Here is a 16,497-nt window from a genome sequence, read left to right on the forward strand (position 1 = left end):
CCTTGTACACTGACTTTTATAAAGACAATTTTCATTTACATTTAGTTGCAATGTTATACAAGTAACTCAAAATATGGAGTAGAAAAATTCTGAATTTAGTGCACAATTTATAAACAAACTGTATTTAAACTGCCACTACTACCTCTGGGTGATCTACAGGGGAGTTCTGCCCCTATCATTGCACCAAGAGAAATGAGGAAAGAATACACATCAAGATTACGCAATGACAAGTACAACTGACCCTTGAAAAACACAGGGGTTTAGGGGTGCTGACCCTCCACTACATACAACTTAAAGTCGGCCCTACTCGCACACGGTCCCTCCATATCCGAGGTTCCTCTGTATCCACGGATTCAGTCAACCTCAGATTGTGCAGTACTGTGGTATTTACTACTGGAAAAAGTCTGTGTACAAGTGGACCCATGTAGTTCAAACCTGTGTTGTTCACAGATCAACTGTTCTGTGATTAGAAAGCAAATGACCTTGAATTGCTCAGTTAACTTCTAACTGCAAGAATATTTTAGTTCCTAGAATACAATTACTAAATCTAATGTCACTAAGCAAGATAAAGCCAAGCCAGTAAGAATTAGGGTCCCAACTAAAAATGAGTAGCCTCAAATATAAGTACGCTGAAGAGATGCAAACCCTCTTTAGATGCTGCTGCAATGTGGGACACTGGGGTGCCTGTAAAACTGTGCCCTGATCGCAGGCTAACAGTGTTGTATGCAGCACAAAACCAGAACTCTTTGGTTTCCCCCATCTGAACGAGTGCCTTAGAGAGCCTGGCAATGATTATCAACGCACCATTCAGAGTCACCACGATCCCATCTCCACAAGCTCTATCCAGCCCAAAGGGTAACGTACACACTATTAAAAAGCATTCCTTGGTACCAAGAATGGGGGATTAGGGTTATGAGACAGCTGGTGCCAAGACTTCCTATTAAGCCTCTTTTCTCTTTTGCTCTAAGTTTAGCGTTAAGAACATGTAATTCAATAAGCTCACTGGAGTGGATAAAGATTAGGATAAACTGTGATCCTTCCTCTCTTTAATTTCCCCACTTAATTTCAAATGGCCAACTAAATCGAATGACATAATCTATTTGTACTTGAAAGGTATGTCAATCAGGAAATTCATAACAGAGTTGACAAGAATGTTATGTTTTCTGGAAGGCAATCTGTATTTATAAAGATAAAATGGAAAGAACACAGATATGAGTGAACAATTTTTATTGAAACCCTCAAAGATTAAAGAGGACCAAATGGTGAGTTTGGGTACCATAACAGAAAATCTCACCTAACTGTACCATCATTCACAGGAATGAACAAACCCAAACACGACAAAATTTAAATTCTCATGTAATTGCTACAAGTGAATGTAAATGAACTAATCATTTTATCATAACCTTTCTTTAATCATATGAAAAAGAAGGGAATTTACATGGCATAACAAAAGATATGCAAAACTTAATGAAACACAATTCTCTTAAAGTTCTCAAACTTATTTTTATAGGATGCAGAATGCACTTGAAATGATTAAATGACTTAAGCTGATTCTTTTTTTATTGCAAACTGTTTTAACATCAGCTTAACCCCCATGCATGGTATTCAAAAAGAACACAGCTTTTGAATTAGAAAGATCACTTAAGTTAAAACGAGGACTGAACTTAGGAAAAGGCTGGGGTTTCTTCTGAAAGGAATCTTCAAGTACCAATATGTATAGAGAAAGAATACTAATTTTGGTTACATTTTCCCCCTTACTGTTAAATATACAAACTATATAATACCTTTCAAAATAAAACACCCACATAAGATAACTTTAATTAAGAAACATTCAAACCAGATTTTGGAAAAACATTAAGCAAGAAATTTACTGGGCCAATAATGTCTTAATTCGTGATTACTCAAAACACTGGATCAGTCTCCTGCTCTAGAGCCCAGTTTCCCTCCCTCTTGGTCCCTACAGTTAAGAAACCTTCCATTAGCTGTGCTACTGAGACAACCTCTGATCATCTCACTTACAGGAAAAACATTTTGCTGAACACTGACAGACCAAGGAGGGAGAGAGAGTAGGCACTCTGAAGAAAATTTAAATGAGGAAAAAAAGAAATTTACCAATTGAAAAGTTTTGTTTTGTCTAGTTTTTTTCCCCAAAGGAATGCTGCACCCATTTCACTTAATATTAGAAATCCAGGTTAAAGGCACTGGGATGTACTCCTCACCATGAGTAGACTGCTGAGTTACATTTGACATTTCTGAGTCTGCTATTGCAATTAGCCTGCTTGCTGAGTGTTTCCGTGACATCTCTTACACAGAAACCTAATGTAAATTAAACAAGTTTCAATCTGTGTATAATGTAACTAGTTTTATAAAAATATTCAGAGTTGCTAATGAAGCACCAAGAAGAAGAGAACCTCAGAGAGAAGACTCAGATCCTTTCCACAAGGTCACCCCTGTCCAGTTTTCTCTAACAGGACCTCCAGAGTGACACTGGTCCTCTCTGACATGTCCTACCTATATAATTCTAGGGATGTAGAACACTGCTGTGGTGACTATACCCATATGCCAATTTTCATTACAAATAGTTACGAGACATGTTACAAGATTTCATGGCTTACTCTTAAAAAAAGGTAAAATAGGTGCAATTTTCCTTTAAGAAAGTCTTTATTTTGTAATATACTATTAACATTTTGATGTTCCCTTCAGTAAACACTGATAACTATCCTGGGACTACCAAAGCACTGTGAAGTAGCTACAATTTAGCTACAAATACTGTATCGGTTTTCACTTGAATACAGTATTTGTACATTTTAAGAAAACATTGTACAAAAAAAAATCATATAAATGAAAGCCTCAAAGAAATATGTCACTAAATTTTTGAATCGAAGTGACCAAAGACCATAGTAAATGAAAACATTTCTAAACATGATGTAAACATAAGTGGAGTAATGCAAAACATCAAGGTACTCAAATCTACTGTATTGCTATTTTCATCCTTAACATATCTTTCTACATAGCTTTCTCCTTTTGGAACAGTAATATAAGGGGCAGCACATTATTTCATAACCATGTGCCATCAAATCAGTTAATACAGATGCTTGACACATAATTATACAAAATCAATTTGTTTCAAGATACAAAATTAATGTTGATATGTAATTAATGAAAAAAATAGGATGTTAAAAAGATAACTATAAGAATACCCAGATATATGCTGTATTCCCATTTATATAGATCTGATCAATAAAACATCAACACATTCACTTAGATACTGATTTAATCCATGGATCAAGGCCATATTTTCAAATATTTTAAGGATGCCAGGACACTGCAAAAGCTGGAGAAAGGAGCTGAGGAACAATATATGCTTGCTAAACAAGAACTATGTTTATTTAGCTAGTGAATACCTAGAGTAATAAATTTTTTACTTCATGATAGCAATCAGGCTCGCAAACACCCAGAAATAAGAATTGAGGGTTTTAAATGTAGTTATAAAGGTCATAAAAAGTCTGATTAGACTGAGGTACATTACTCAAAATTTTGAGATTCATTAAGTGGTAGCAAACAAAATAATTCCTCAGACAAATGCACATTTTTCAGTATACATATTATTGGGGGAAGGAGGGGAGAAGAATGTGCATTAACTGGTGAAATCCACCAAGCTGCATATCAATATTCTGTTACACCAAACAGTTTGAAGACAAGGGAAATGTTCTAATATAATCTCAGATTATGTTTCATTTGGCTAAAATAGAGCATAAGGTTGCTTTGCCATATTAAAAGTTTACTACAATAATTTTCACATAAACATTTAGACTTGAACTCCAGGACTAAATATGGCATGATTATTTTGCTTTTAATCTGTCAAAGAGCTAAAAATTGACAATTTAAAAACTACAACAAAGAAAAAGTTGAAGCAGTGTGACTCTTACATCATTGAACCACTTCTAATGGTTAACTGTTAGTATTTAACAAATTCAAAGAGTTAATGAATCCTTGCATTCATTCAGTCTTCTGTGCCTTAGCTAGGATGCATAATTACAAAAGACAGCAGATACTGGTAAAAGCTTCAGGACAGAAAGTGCTTGACGAAGTTACAGTTCTCAAGTGTGTTTGGTGAGAGTATAAGGGCAGATGCGCTGATGAAAACCATTACAAGAGGAGTCAGTTCTGTGTTAGAGTTCAAAGATGTCACCTTAAGCAGAAAAAAGCTTTAATAACGTCTTCTTTGACTTATTAGGCATTTCCAGAGTCTACATCATTAGTGTTGTAATTCTAACAGGACATCTTCATATGGTTATTGTTTGTTTCTATTTCTCTCCTGAAAGAAAAGCACAAAGACCTTTAACAAAACACCATCATTATTTAATGATTTAAACTATATGCATTTATAATGTAAACCATCTCCATAAGAAGTTCTTGACAAATACTAATTTTCAAGTAATTAGCTAAAAACGATTTACTATTACCTATACACACCTTAGAGGGATTACCACAAACCATTTTAAAATAAAGAAGTCCAAACACAAAGACGTAGTTCAGGAGATTATAGGTCCTCTCCACAGCTCTGTTTTCCCACAGAATTTTGTTTAGGTGAGACTATTACAATAATGTCTTTCTAGCCCTCTCACTGAGTTTTTGATCATGAGGTATCAAATAGACCAGAAGTCCTCTGAAGCAACTTGAAAACTACTGGCCGAGGTAGGGTTAGAAGGAAAAGAAAAGAGTTGCATTAAACTGCATTAAATTAAGCTTTCAGTATTAACTTAAAAAAAAAAACAAAAAAAAACTTTGAATCACAAGCTTCCTCCATATCCTACTCTCAGATTCAGCATAATTTTTCACATGAAGAAATATTAATAATACTTATTATTATAGTTTCTTTTAAGAAAGCAGAAACCCCTTGAACAGAAGTTAAGCTGAGTGATGTTTTCATGATGTTTATTAACCAAATTATCCACATGTAATACTTATCCTTGAAAAAAAGGATGACTAGCACTCCGCATGCCTATCAAGTGCATGCATTACGCAGTTTGTTTGTGCCATCTGTTTTAATGTGTCATTCACTGGTTCTCATACTGTAGCAAGCATCAGAATCACCTGGATGGCTGTGGAAACGCTCACTATTGGGCCCCAAAGGTCTGAAGCTGAACTTGTGAGTCTGCAGTTCTAACAAGTTCAAGGTGATCCTAACACTGCTGGTCCAAGGACCACACTGAAAGCCACTTGTGTCTAACACATTGTAAGACTCTCCATTTGTGGTTTCACTACTCCCACTTTTCCATAAGTGGGAGTTTATTTATTATGCTCCATAATAAATATGTATATACTTTGCCAATGGTCAAATTAATGTCCCATCCCCTGTGACACCATCAGAAAACTGTATTTTAAATTCCAAAGAGGGGACTTCCGTGGTGGCGCAGTGGTTAAGAACCCACCTGCTAATGCAGGGGACATGGGTTCAAGCCCTGGTCCAGGAAGATCCCACATGCCGCGGAGCAACTAAGCCCGTGCCTGACAACTACTGAGCCTGCGCTCTAGAGCCCTCGAGCCACAACTACTGAAGCCTGCGCGCCTACAGCCCGTGCTCCGTAACAAGAGAAGCCACCGCAATGAGAAGCCTGCGCACCGCAACAAAGAGTATCCCCCGCTCGCTGCAACTAGAGAAAGCCCGGGCACAGCAACAAAGACCCAACGCAGCAATCAATCAATCAATCAATTTATAAAAATAAATTCCAAAGAGAACTTTAAGTTCTTTGTTACTAAAGTCCTTTCTTTTTCATCTTTATGTATTCCTAGAACTAGAATAACAGTATTTAATACAGAAAGCTAACAAATAAATGCCCTACTACACGATAACTACAAATGAATTATTTCATACACCCATAAGCATCAGTGAGATATTCCTAAAGAAAAAAACAAAAATGAAAACAGACAGACAGCTAATTAATCATGTTTCAAAAGGATAAACAAAAACAAAAATCCAACAACATAAACAAAGGAAAAAAAAGACAAAAAAAGAATTTGGAACCAGGAAGCTGTAGTCTAATTTTACAAGGGCCCTAAAGCTTTTAAAAAACCAGCCTAAACATAAAGGAAATTTATTTCTCAGCTGAAGGAAACAGATTTGTATGAGAAATGTTGAAGCCTGCTTTAATTAGCTGGATATAAAACACGGTATTACAAATGAAGCAAAAAGTGGTAACAGCTCCCTGCTTATTCCTCCCCATCAAATGACTGATCAAAACTAGAGAAATTCATCGACTCCATGAAAAGCCCCAAAACTACAGAAAAAAAGGGCAATACTACTTAAGGATAAGCTAGAGAAAGAGAGGTTTAACCTGAGGGAGATGATCAGGTACATGAATGAGGACCATGTTTTATTTAAATAAAGGTTAGAGATGCTGTTTCAGTTTGAACTGTAATCAACTATGGCCCCTTTAACTGAGTCAATAAAATATATAGTTTAAATCTGTGTACATAATGCATAACTTCTAACTCGGTGGACAGGAAAAGGAAAATTTTAAAAACTCCTTTCCTGTGGTAGGACAGGAAAGGAGGGAGAGGGGAGCTTGAAAGATCTAGGTGAATTAGAAAGCACAAAATATAAAATGGCAGAAATACACATTTATATCATTTATACATTTTTATCAAGCAATCAAAAAATGGAGGTTCATTAACAAAAACACAAAAGAGCTCAAAATTAAAAAAAGAAATCTAGTTACACATGATTTCCAAGAAATTAACCCTAAACATAAGGACACAGAAAGCTTAAAAACAAGCCAAATGAAGACTTAGTCAACTTATATTAATATCAGATAAAGTGGATTCTAAGGCAAAAACCACTAAGGCAAAAACCACTACATACTGAGTAAGAAACATTTTTTATAAAAAGCTATAACAGTATTAAACTAAAAATACAACTTTACATATATTAAAATTTTCAGAATTACAAAGAAAACCTGACAGGTTCCTAATTATAGCAGGAGAATTTAACACATTTCTCTTAGTAATTGATAAAGCAGACAAGTTAGTGAAAATAAAGATTGAATATACAGAATACAGAAAACTGAGCTATTCAAATAATTACAGGGTACACAATGAACAACCACAGAAAGGAACTATATGCCAGACCAGAAAACCAATCTAAATACCAAAGAGTCAGTATCATACATATCACATTTTCTGACATCAATTTTAACAGCAAAACAGGTAACAACAAACAAAATCTTACCACATTTGGAAAATCTAAAACACATTTCTAAAAAGTCTCCCAAAAAATCATAACGAAAATTCAAAAGTTTTTACACCAGTACAATATAAATATACTAAATCTAGTAAGCCCTGAAAAATAAAATTAGAAATTTACATGTATAGAATTTAAAAAAACATTTTTTTAAAGCTGAAAAATAATGAGCTCATCATCCAACTCAACATGTTAGGAAATAAGTAGCATTGAGTCCCCCAAAGTAAAATGAATGAAATAAGACAGCAGGAGAAAATAACAAAACAGAAAACAAAGAGAGCCTAAGAGACCAAAAATAAAAACTGGTGTTTGGGGGGTAAAAGAAGCTGACAATAGAAAAATCTCTAGAAAGACTGATGTAAAAAACAGAAGCATAAATAATATCGTGAAGACTCAAACAGCTAAAAAAAATTAAAATACTATTAATGCCAATATGAAAAAAAAGCTTAAAACAGCTTCCTAAAAATAAAATTTACCAAAACAAATTCAAGAATAAAAAGAAAACTTGAAGACTTATAATAACTAAAGAACTTTAACCGGGCTTCCCTGGTGGCGCAGTGGTTGGGAGTCTGCCTGCCAGTGCAGGGGACACGGGTTCGAGCCCTGGTCTGGGAAGATCCCACATGCCACGGAGCAGCTAAGCCCGTGAGCCACAACTACTGAGCCTGCGCGTCTGGAGCCTGTGCTCTGCAACGGGAGAGGCCGCGACAGTGAGAGGCCCGCGCACCGCGATGAAGAGTGGCCCCCGCTCGCCACAGCTGGAGAAAGCCCTCACACAGAAACGAAGACCCAACACAGCCATAAATAAATAAATAAATTTATAAAAAAAAAAAAAAAAAAAAAAAAAAAAAAAAAAAAAAAAAAAAAAAAAAAAAGAACTTTAACCAACAATTAAAAATCTACCCCAAAGAAAAACTCCCAGGCTCATGTGGTTTCACAAGAATTCTATACTTATACCAACTGTTCCAGAGACTAGAAAAAGGAGTATTTCCTGATGTATCTTGAGGTTGGCAACACTTTGATACTACCTTCAGAAAAGCAGGAGAAAACTGAGTCCTGTCTCACTTGTCACAGAAGGACCTCTTAAGGGCTGTTCTGATGGTAACGGAGTGTATCGAGGAGCAAAAGTAGAAGCAGGAAGGCCAGTAAGGAGGCTAGCACAATCATCATCCAGTACAATAATAATAATAATGGAGGATGGAGAGCTAGTGGAAAGTGTTTAGATTCTGGATCTATTCTGAAAGCAGAGCCAACAAGACTTACTGATAGATTGGTTAGATATGGAGTGTTTGCGAATTAGTCCAGTATTATTGGCCTCAACTGGAAGGGCGGACAGTGGTGGCCTCTACAAAGAGGGAGAAGGAAGACTCTAACATTCGTGATCGTTCTGCATGACCACACTATAACAAAGAACTACTTTAAAAAGATTCCAGTGCCCACATTTGCATTTGATACTTTATTGTGTGTCAAGTTTAAGAAAAGAATAGATGCAGTCTAATAATATAAAAGCTATTCATCTGTACCAAAGATCAAATAACCTCAAAGTGTACTATAAAATGGAAGAGTTAGGAAGAAGGTCAAATAGTGAAAATGGTGGAGGACAGTCATAACATGTGTTAGTTTAGGTGGTCCAAATGAGAGTAAAAACAGGGTTCTAAGACTTAAGACTAATTCATGCTTTGAGCTGTGATTTAGTTTCAGCAAAATAACATCACTCATCACACTAAATTTTTTGTTTATGTGCAGTTTTATTTTGGTTTTAGAGTTTTCACTTAATTTTATGTTTAAGTAATACAAGTAATAAAATTACAAGAAAAAAAGCATAAAGATCAAAAAGAAATAAAACGGTCTCTATTTGCAGATGATATGATCTGTTAGGCAGAAAATCCTAAGGATGTTCTATTAAAACTACTAGAACTAATAAGTGAATTTAGCAAGGTCACACAATATAGGACATTTCTATTGATATAAAATTGTAGCAAACAACTGGGAAGACTGAAAATACAAATTACATTTACAATAGCAGTAAAAATCATATAAAATACTTAGAAAAAAATTCAGTAAGAGCCATGTGGTTTTCAACAGTGAAAACTACAAAATTTTACTGAGAGAAATTATGTCTGTCTCTCCAAGATCTCTGAGTTCTACAAAGAATGGGTTATTGGGGCTTCCCTGGTGGTGCAGCAGTTAAGAATCCGCCTGCCAATGCAGGGGACATGGGTTCGAGCCCTGGTCCGGGAAGATTCCCACGTGGCACGGAGCAACTAAGCCCGTGCGCCACAACTACTGAACCTGAGCTCTAGAGCCGCGAAACACAACTACTGAGGCCTTGCGCCACAACTACTGAAGCCCGCACGCCTAGAGCCCGTGCTCCACAACAAAAGAAACCCACACACCGCAACGAAGAGTAGCCCCCGCTCGCCACAACTAGAGAAAGCCCGCACGCAGCAACGAAGACCCAACACAGCCAAAAATAAATAAAATAAATAAATTTTAAAAAGAAGAAGAGCTATTTATCTTAAGTGGCTTACTGGTAACCTTTAATATTTATCTGTTGAATGAATAAGGGAACAGTTAAGAAAAGAACACACAGGCTCTAAATATATGGTGATAAAGGTTGACTAGAACACAAGATATATGCTACAATTCTCAGTGGGGGGTGGGAGGAGCGGGATGTCACGACTTCTCTGGAACCTAGTAACAAGTTCTTAAAGCCAAGCGAAGGAATCAATATGCAACCGTATTTTGGAGTGAGATTTTGGACTCTACGATAAAATGAAAGTAATAAAATTATTATACTCCAGATTGTTGTTCAAAAGTGGAACTGTCCACTTGTAGCTTTTTTACATCCTAGGTATATATATATACACTCATATCTATATACTACATATATATACACACACATATATATACATAGTATATATCCTGCAGGGAACTGGTTCCAGGACCCCCGTGGATATCAAAATCCGAGGATGCTCAAGGCCCTTACAGCTGGCCCTCTGTAACCATGGGTTCCGTATCTGCAGGTTCATATCTATGGATATGCAGGGCTGACTGTAATCATGCATTTGTTGCTAAAGAAAAATAAATAACTGAAATACCATTCAATTTAAGGATGACTGTTCACACCATAATCGATGTGAAACAAATCTCTCCCAAAGATCTATGATTAACCCAATAATCCATCTCCTAAAAACTCATAAATTTCTTTATCAGCATTGGAACTTAACATAGCCACTATTAACTCTCCTATGGGGTGCCAAGATAAATCTGAGGGGGAAAAAAAATCAATGTTATAAAATGCTAATTAAAGTACCTCTTTTCCCAATTCTGGCTTATAAAGAATTATTTACTAAACTCAGAACAGAGTATTACTATAATAAAAACAGAATCATCTTGATTATTCAAATATCACTCAATGTCTTATCATAGAATTACTCACTTAAATACGTAATATAAACTTATTCTGTCAAGTGTGATACATCCTGGGCTACAAACTGTTTTCCAGAGATATATTCTTTAAATTTTACAGTGAAGATGAAAGGAAAAGATTTTATACACTGCATTTGCTTCTGTTCATCATAATCAACTCACAAACAGACAACTACAATCATAGAAGAGTTTACCGAAGGGTCATCAGATAGAGACTTCAACCATTCTTGATCCTAAGAACTGCAATCTGATTAATGGGAAAGCATTCAACTAAATGTTCCACTTGAGAAAAAAGAAGTATAGAACTGTCAGGAAAATGCTTACTGCTAACTACAGTAACTACTACTAAAATAACTACAACTGAAGTAATTTCTTGTATATTAGCACAAACTTGATTACTTTGAGACAGACCTAAACATCATCTCGTCTCAGAATCAAAATAATTCCAATTGTGAAAAAAATTCTATCAGGGACTAAACTTTACTCTTTGGAAACGCTCAACGACACAAAATAGCATAAATGACTAAAATACACAGACGGTTCTGGAAATTAAAACTATTTAATACGGATTTTATTACAATTATGCCTTGCTTGTTTCTGCATAAGCCGTAGGGCTTCATCTCTTTCTAAGGGACTTAGGTGAATGCCATATTTTAGAAGTTCATCTCAAAGTTGCAGGTACCTGAAAACACTAATTGTTCCTATATGGAATTTAAAAAGCTATCAAACTAAAAATCTCACCTCAGACTGTTTACTGATCAATAAGGATTTTTAAGAATGAAAGAATACAGTAGAAGCTAAATGACGCACATTCAGTACAACAAAGGTAAAATTTCAGTAAAAGGTTATCTAAATAGTCAAAAGTAGACTCTATGGCTATGCAGACTACTCGAATTTATACTGGACATAATATACTCAAGACATTAGCAGTTTTTTGTTTTATTTTCCAATCAAACTAGCTTTATCGTTAGAAGTAATACATACAATTGCAAGTTAAAGTAAAAAAGTAAAGCTCCCCTATCCTCCTCTAGTCTTTTCTATTTTAACTTCCTCTGATAGGTTACCACTGAAAACTTTAAGTGGCATACTAATATATACATTTCTTGACTTGTCAATTCAGACACTATCAATTGCCATTGTATATGATGAGCAATTTATCACAGTGAACGTTATATTCTCCTCTTCCCCCTCCCTACAACAGAACTCACTCTATCTTTAGTTCTGGTGACTGTCCTTATGACTTTGCCCACTCTGCGCCAAGCATTAGGTGCTAAGGATTCAGCAAAGAACAAAGCAAGTCCTGCTCTCATAGAGCATCTCCAAGGTCAGTGCTTCCCAACCGAGGGCTCACGTCGTTTGTCTAAGACCACAATGCCATTTAACAGACGGAGGCTTACAGCCTGAGGTCCACTGTATACAATGAGAACCTTCTGACTCAAAATGCATACGGAGTCCCTACTGATTGTTCTAGTATAACCAGCTACCACGTGTTATCCTTCTTGAATTCCTTTTTCATTCTGCTGAAATACCTCTTCAAGTTTCTCATGAAGGATATGTAGCTAAGCTCTTGTACACCTGAAATCTTTATTTTGCACTCCTCCCTCACAGATATAATTCGACACTCATCTTTAAGAACATAATTCTATGCCCATTCCCCTATACTACAAAATATGATTTTATATATGTGTCCAGAGTTGTAGATGACAGACTCTCCTTCCTTTGTAGCTTACTTACAGGTGTTTTGCTTGGAAAGCTTGTCTCTTTATCTTATCTTTTTTATCTTTTACAATTTTAAATAATCCTGCTGGTTACTCAGTGAGCCCATCATTCTGAAAACATGTATCTTTTGGCTCTGGAAATTTTTCTTTAGTCGTTCTTCCAGTTAGTCCAACTGTTTCTTCCTGTCCTCTTTTTAAAGACTCCTTTAGACATAGTGGACCTCCTCTCCACCACATCTTTCACGCCTTATGTTTTTCATCTCTATTATTCCACATTTGGAAATTTCTGATTTGAAATTCCAGATGATTAACTGGATCTAAAACATTAACATTTTATTAATCCACTTGCTTAAAAAGAAACATTTTAAAAAACTGTTGACAATCCTGTTTCTCATTTCCAAGAACATTTTCTGGTTTTCTTTTCTTTTTACATGTGAATCCTAACAAATCAAATTTTGTTGTATAAATTATCTTCTGCTCTCTGAAATACCTATTTCTTTTAGAGGATTTGTCTCGGTTTTTTCATCAAGCTTGAGTTTAATCAAATATATCAAAATTATGTGTTCAAATCTAAGAATGAAGAACTATACAAACACTGCAATAACTGGCATGGATTTTTCCTGCAGTTTTAAGTTTCACGACTACCCCTCACTCTAAGATAGAGAGCCTGACTTTCCATGTTTTATATGACCAGACAGGATATGTCTGGTCAGCTCCTCCATAGGCTGCTGTACTGGCAAAGCAAGCTGGGGAATTCCTCTCTGCTAAAATAACCAGAAAAGGGGCAAGAAGACAGTCAATAAAAAAGACCCAGCAGTGACAAGATGGAATTCATTTTTTTTAAACTTCTTTTCTGCTATCACAAATAGGCTGAAGAACTTAAAGAAAAAAATGAACACAGTAAGAAGGGAAATGAAAGAAAGCTACAGTAACCACAAAACTAAATGTAAAATTTTAAACTATAAAACTTCTATTAAAAAGTATACGAAAAAATTTTTCCACACTTGGGGAAGGCAAAGATTTGAAGTCAGGTTAGTATAAGCCTTCTAAAATAGTTCTTATTCAAAACTGTTTTGGTTATTCTAATCTTAGCCTGGATCTTATACTACAAAAAAAGATTAAAAAAAAAAAAAAAGGCTTAAAGGACACTCTGGACCAACTGACAGAATATCACGGTTACATGAGAGAATATCCTTATTCTTAGGAAATATATACGATACTTTTTTGGGGTAAAGAGCCATGGACGTATGAAACGTACTCTTGAATTGCTCAAAAAAAACATAAAGCAAGCATTTTTCCTGCTGATTGCATTTGAGTTGTTCCCTGTTATTTAGTAGTATCAACTGTGCTCCTAAGAACATTCTTATATGTATTCTGGGGTATGCGCGAAGTTTCTCTTCGGTATAGATATATATCCTGGAGAACAACTGCTGAATTACAAGGTACTGAAACGTTCAGCTTTGTAAGAAAATGCAGAACTACCCACCCACATGGCTATATCAATTCAATGCTCCCACCTGCAACTGTATAAGACGTTTTGTTGTTATACAGTCTCTCCAATACTTGCTATTATCAAATTTCTTAATTTTGCCAAATGAGTGGATATAAAATATTTTCTCATTATAGTCTTGATCTGCATTTCCTGAATTATTAAGACTGAATATCTTTTTACACTTATTACCCATATTTATTTCCTCTCTCATGAAAGGATTATCCATATCTTTTGCCCATTTTTGTAGTGGATTATTTTTTTCTTAAACTGATTCATAGGAGTTCTTTAAATATTCTTGACAACTGTCTTCGGTCAGTTATGTTCAAATTCCTCCCAGTTCCTAACATGTCTTTTTACTTTCTTTAAAGCATCTTTTGATGAACAGATTTTAATCTAGGCAAATTTTTATCAATCTTTTCTTTTATAAGTAGTGCCATTTTTTGTCTTGCTTAAGAACCCCTACTTTACCCAAGGTCTCTGAAGGATGTGCACCTGGGAAAATGTGACCTCGACATATCGGAAGCTTTGAGGAATTTCAGCTGAATACAAGACAGATGGGGTCACATTAAAAGAGAACATAAATAATGACTTGCAACTCCTTTTACTTAAAACAGAAAAACGGCATAACCAGTGAAGGAAACCCTAGCAAACAGCACTTATTTACCCTTTCTGATGGAGCCAAGGGGGGCCTAGAACAGACGGGGGCACATCCTTCATCACTGGGGTGCCAAGAGTATTTGAAAGTAGTTTTGCTGGAAAGCCAAAGTGCAAACACAAGCGCACCTAACAGGAAATCTACAAATGAATATCTACAATTTCTGCCTGGACAAGGAGTTAACAGCTCCAGAAAGAAAACAGCAAGAACACATGATATCCCAAATGCCAAACAGTTAATAAGCAGGGGAAAAGGTTTCCTGACATGATGGTTTCAAACTCAAAGGAAAGTCAAATTTCACCTACTAGCATGTCCATTGCACTGGCTCTCCCTTCTCACTCTTCACAAGCTGATGAATCACTTAACTGGTAAAGTCAACATACATCATGGCTCTCCCTTCTCCACATTTGCCATGGAAAGAGACTATGCAACTAACACCAAGCATTAAAGCACACACACAAAAACAAACCTATCTGGGGGCAAATACCTGATCCGGATGATTCTCTGCCTGGTTTAATGATGACAGAAAAAAAAAAGAAAAGCAAAGAGTCTTAAAATATTTGTTCACAAAAAAAGGATACTAACAAAACTATAATGAGTTCAGATAGACACTGGGGAAAGATAAAATACAAAGGGGAAAGAAAAGATAGTTTGGGGGGAATACTGTACCTTGATAGTGGTGGTTACACAAATCTACAAATGTGTTACAATTCACAGAACTGTACAGCCCAAAAAAGTAACTTTCACTGTATGATTTAAAAAAAAATTTTTTTAAGGATATATACACAAATATTTATAGGAGCTTTATTTACATTCTTCAAATCTGAAAGCAACCAGATGTCCTTCAAAGAATGAATGGTTAACAAACTGGTAAATCCATACAATGGAAAGACAGAATTAAAAGGAACAAAGAACTGATACGCAAAGCAACATAAACTGCAAAGACATTGTGCTGAGTACAAGATGCCAGTGTTAAAAGATTACACACTGTAATTTCATTCATGTGAAATTATGGAAAATGCCTTATAGAGAGAGAGAACAGATCAGTGAATTACTTACTAGTGGAGGGGAGCACTTGACTAGAAAAGAGGCAGCAAAAGGTAATTTACAATTTTACTGTATGTTAATTTAAAAAAAAAAGAAATTAAAGAAGATATGTAAGAGGAAGGAATTTAAAAATGATAATTACAGGAAGCAGAAATAAGCTTTCAACACTCATCTTTGTGCTCAATAAAATCAAGATGAGAATGGCCAAGAGGGGGAAAAAAAAAAATCAAAGTGGACTCTGGAACAAGGGATTCAGGTAAGAAAACAACAGTTGTGAAGGGAGAACTGGATGTGGTAATGTAAGCAAACTAACGCTGTCATTGAAAAATACAAAACCTCACAAATCACTGAACCAACACAAAGTAAATCAAATCAATGACATGGACATTCAATTTTGAGAAACTCTCAAAACGCAAAGAAAAATAATGAAGATAAGAACCAATGGCATTCAAGGACAAAGATTCAATATATATTTTGACATTACTAGGAAAAAGAAAAAAAAACAAACTTGGCCTACAGATGAAAGAATAAGGAAAATTATAAGAGACCCATACTGTGCACATTCCATATACATGTTCACATAGCAAGAATAAATTTTGTGCACACAGACAGAAATAGTTATTTCCAAAGAAAGAAAATTTAGGCTGGCCCCAGACTTCTCCATAATATAAAACTATAAATAATAGACTATAAATAGAAAACTATAAAACAAAGCCTGAATGAAAAGACTGTGACCCAAGATTTCTATATCCAATAAAACTGTTGTTCACATATCATGGCCAAAGAAAGGCATTTTCAGGATTTAGAAGCGCTTAATAAATATATTACGCCAAATTACTCTTCCTAAAAAAAAAAAAAAAGATGGTAATAAAACAAGCTAGGCTCCAAATTAAAATGTCAAAGGTGGGTT

At 35.4% G+C, this 16,497-nt stretch overlaps 1 protein-coding gene across 5 annotated transcripts in view; it reads right to left on the reverse strand.

The window, feature by feature from the left end:
• Window positions 1-1,212: 1,212 nt before the first annotated feature.
• YTHDF3 (YTH N6-methyladenosine RNA binding protein F3) overlaps window positions 1,213-16,497 on the reverse strand; it is a 33,767-nt gene continuing 18,482 nt past the window's right edge. For all 5 annotated transcript variants that reach the window (XM_057531743.1, XM_057531748.1, XM_057531746.1 and 2 more), the window contains one exon: window positions 1,213-4,318. In XM_057531743.1, the coding sequence (XP_057387726.1) occupies window positions 4,295-4,318 (24 nt within the window). In that variant the 3' untranslated portion in view covers window positions 1,213-4,294. The remainder of the gene's footprint in view (window positions 4,319-16,497) is intronic.

Source organism: Balaenoptera acutorostrata, chromosome 17 (genome assembly GCF_949987535.1).
Source record: "Balaenoptera acutorostrata chromosome 17, mBalAcu1.1, whole genome shotgun sequence".
NCBI classification, from domain to species: domain Eukaryota; kingdom Metazoa; phylum Chordata; class Mammalia; order Artiodactyla; family Balaenopteridae; genus Balaenoptera; species Balaenoptera acutorostrata.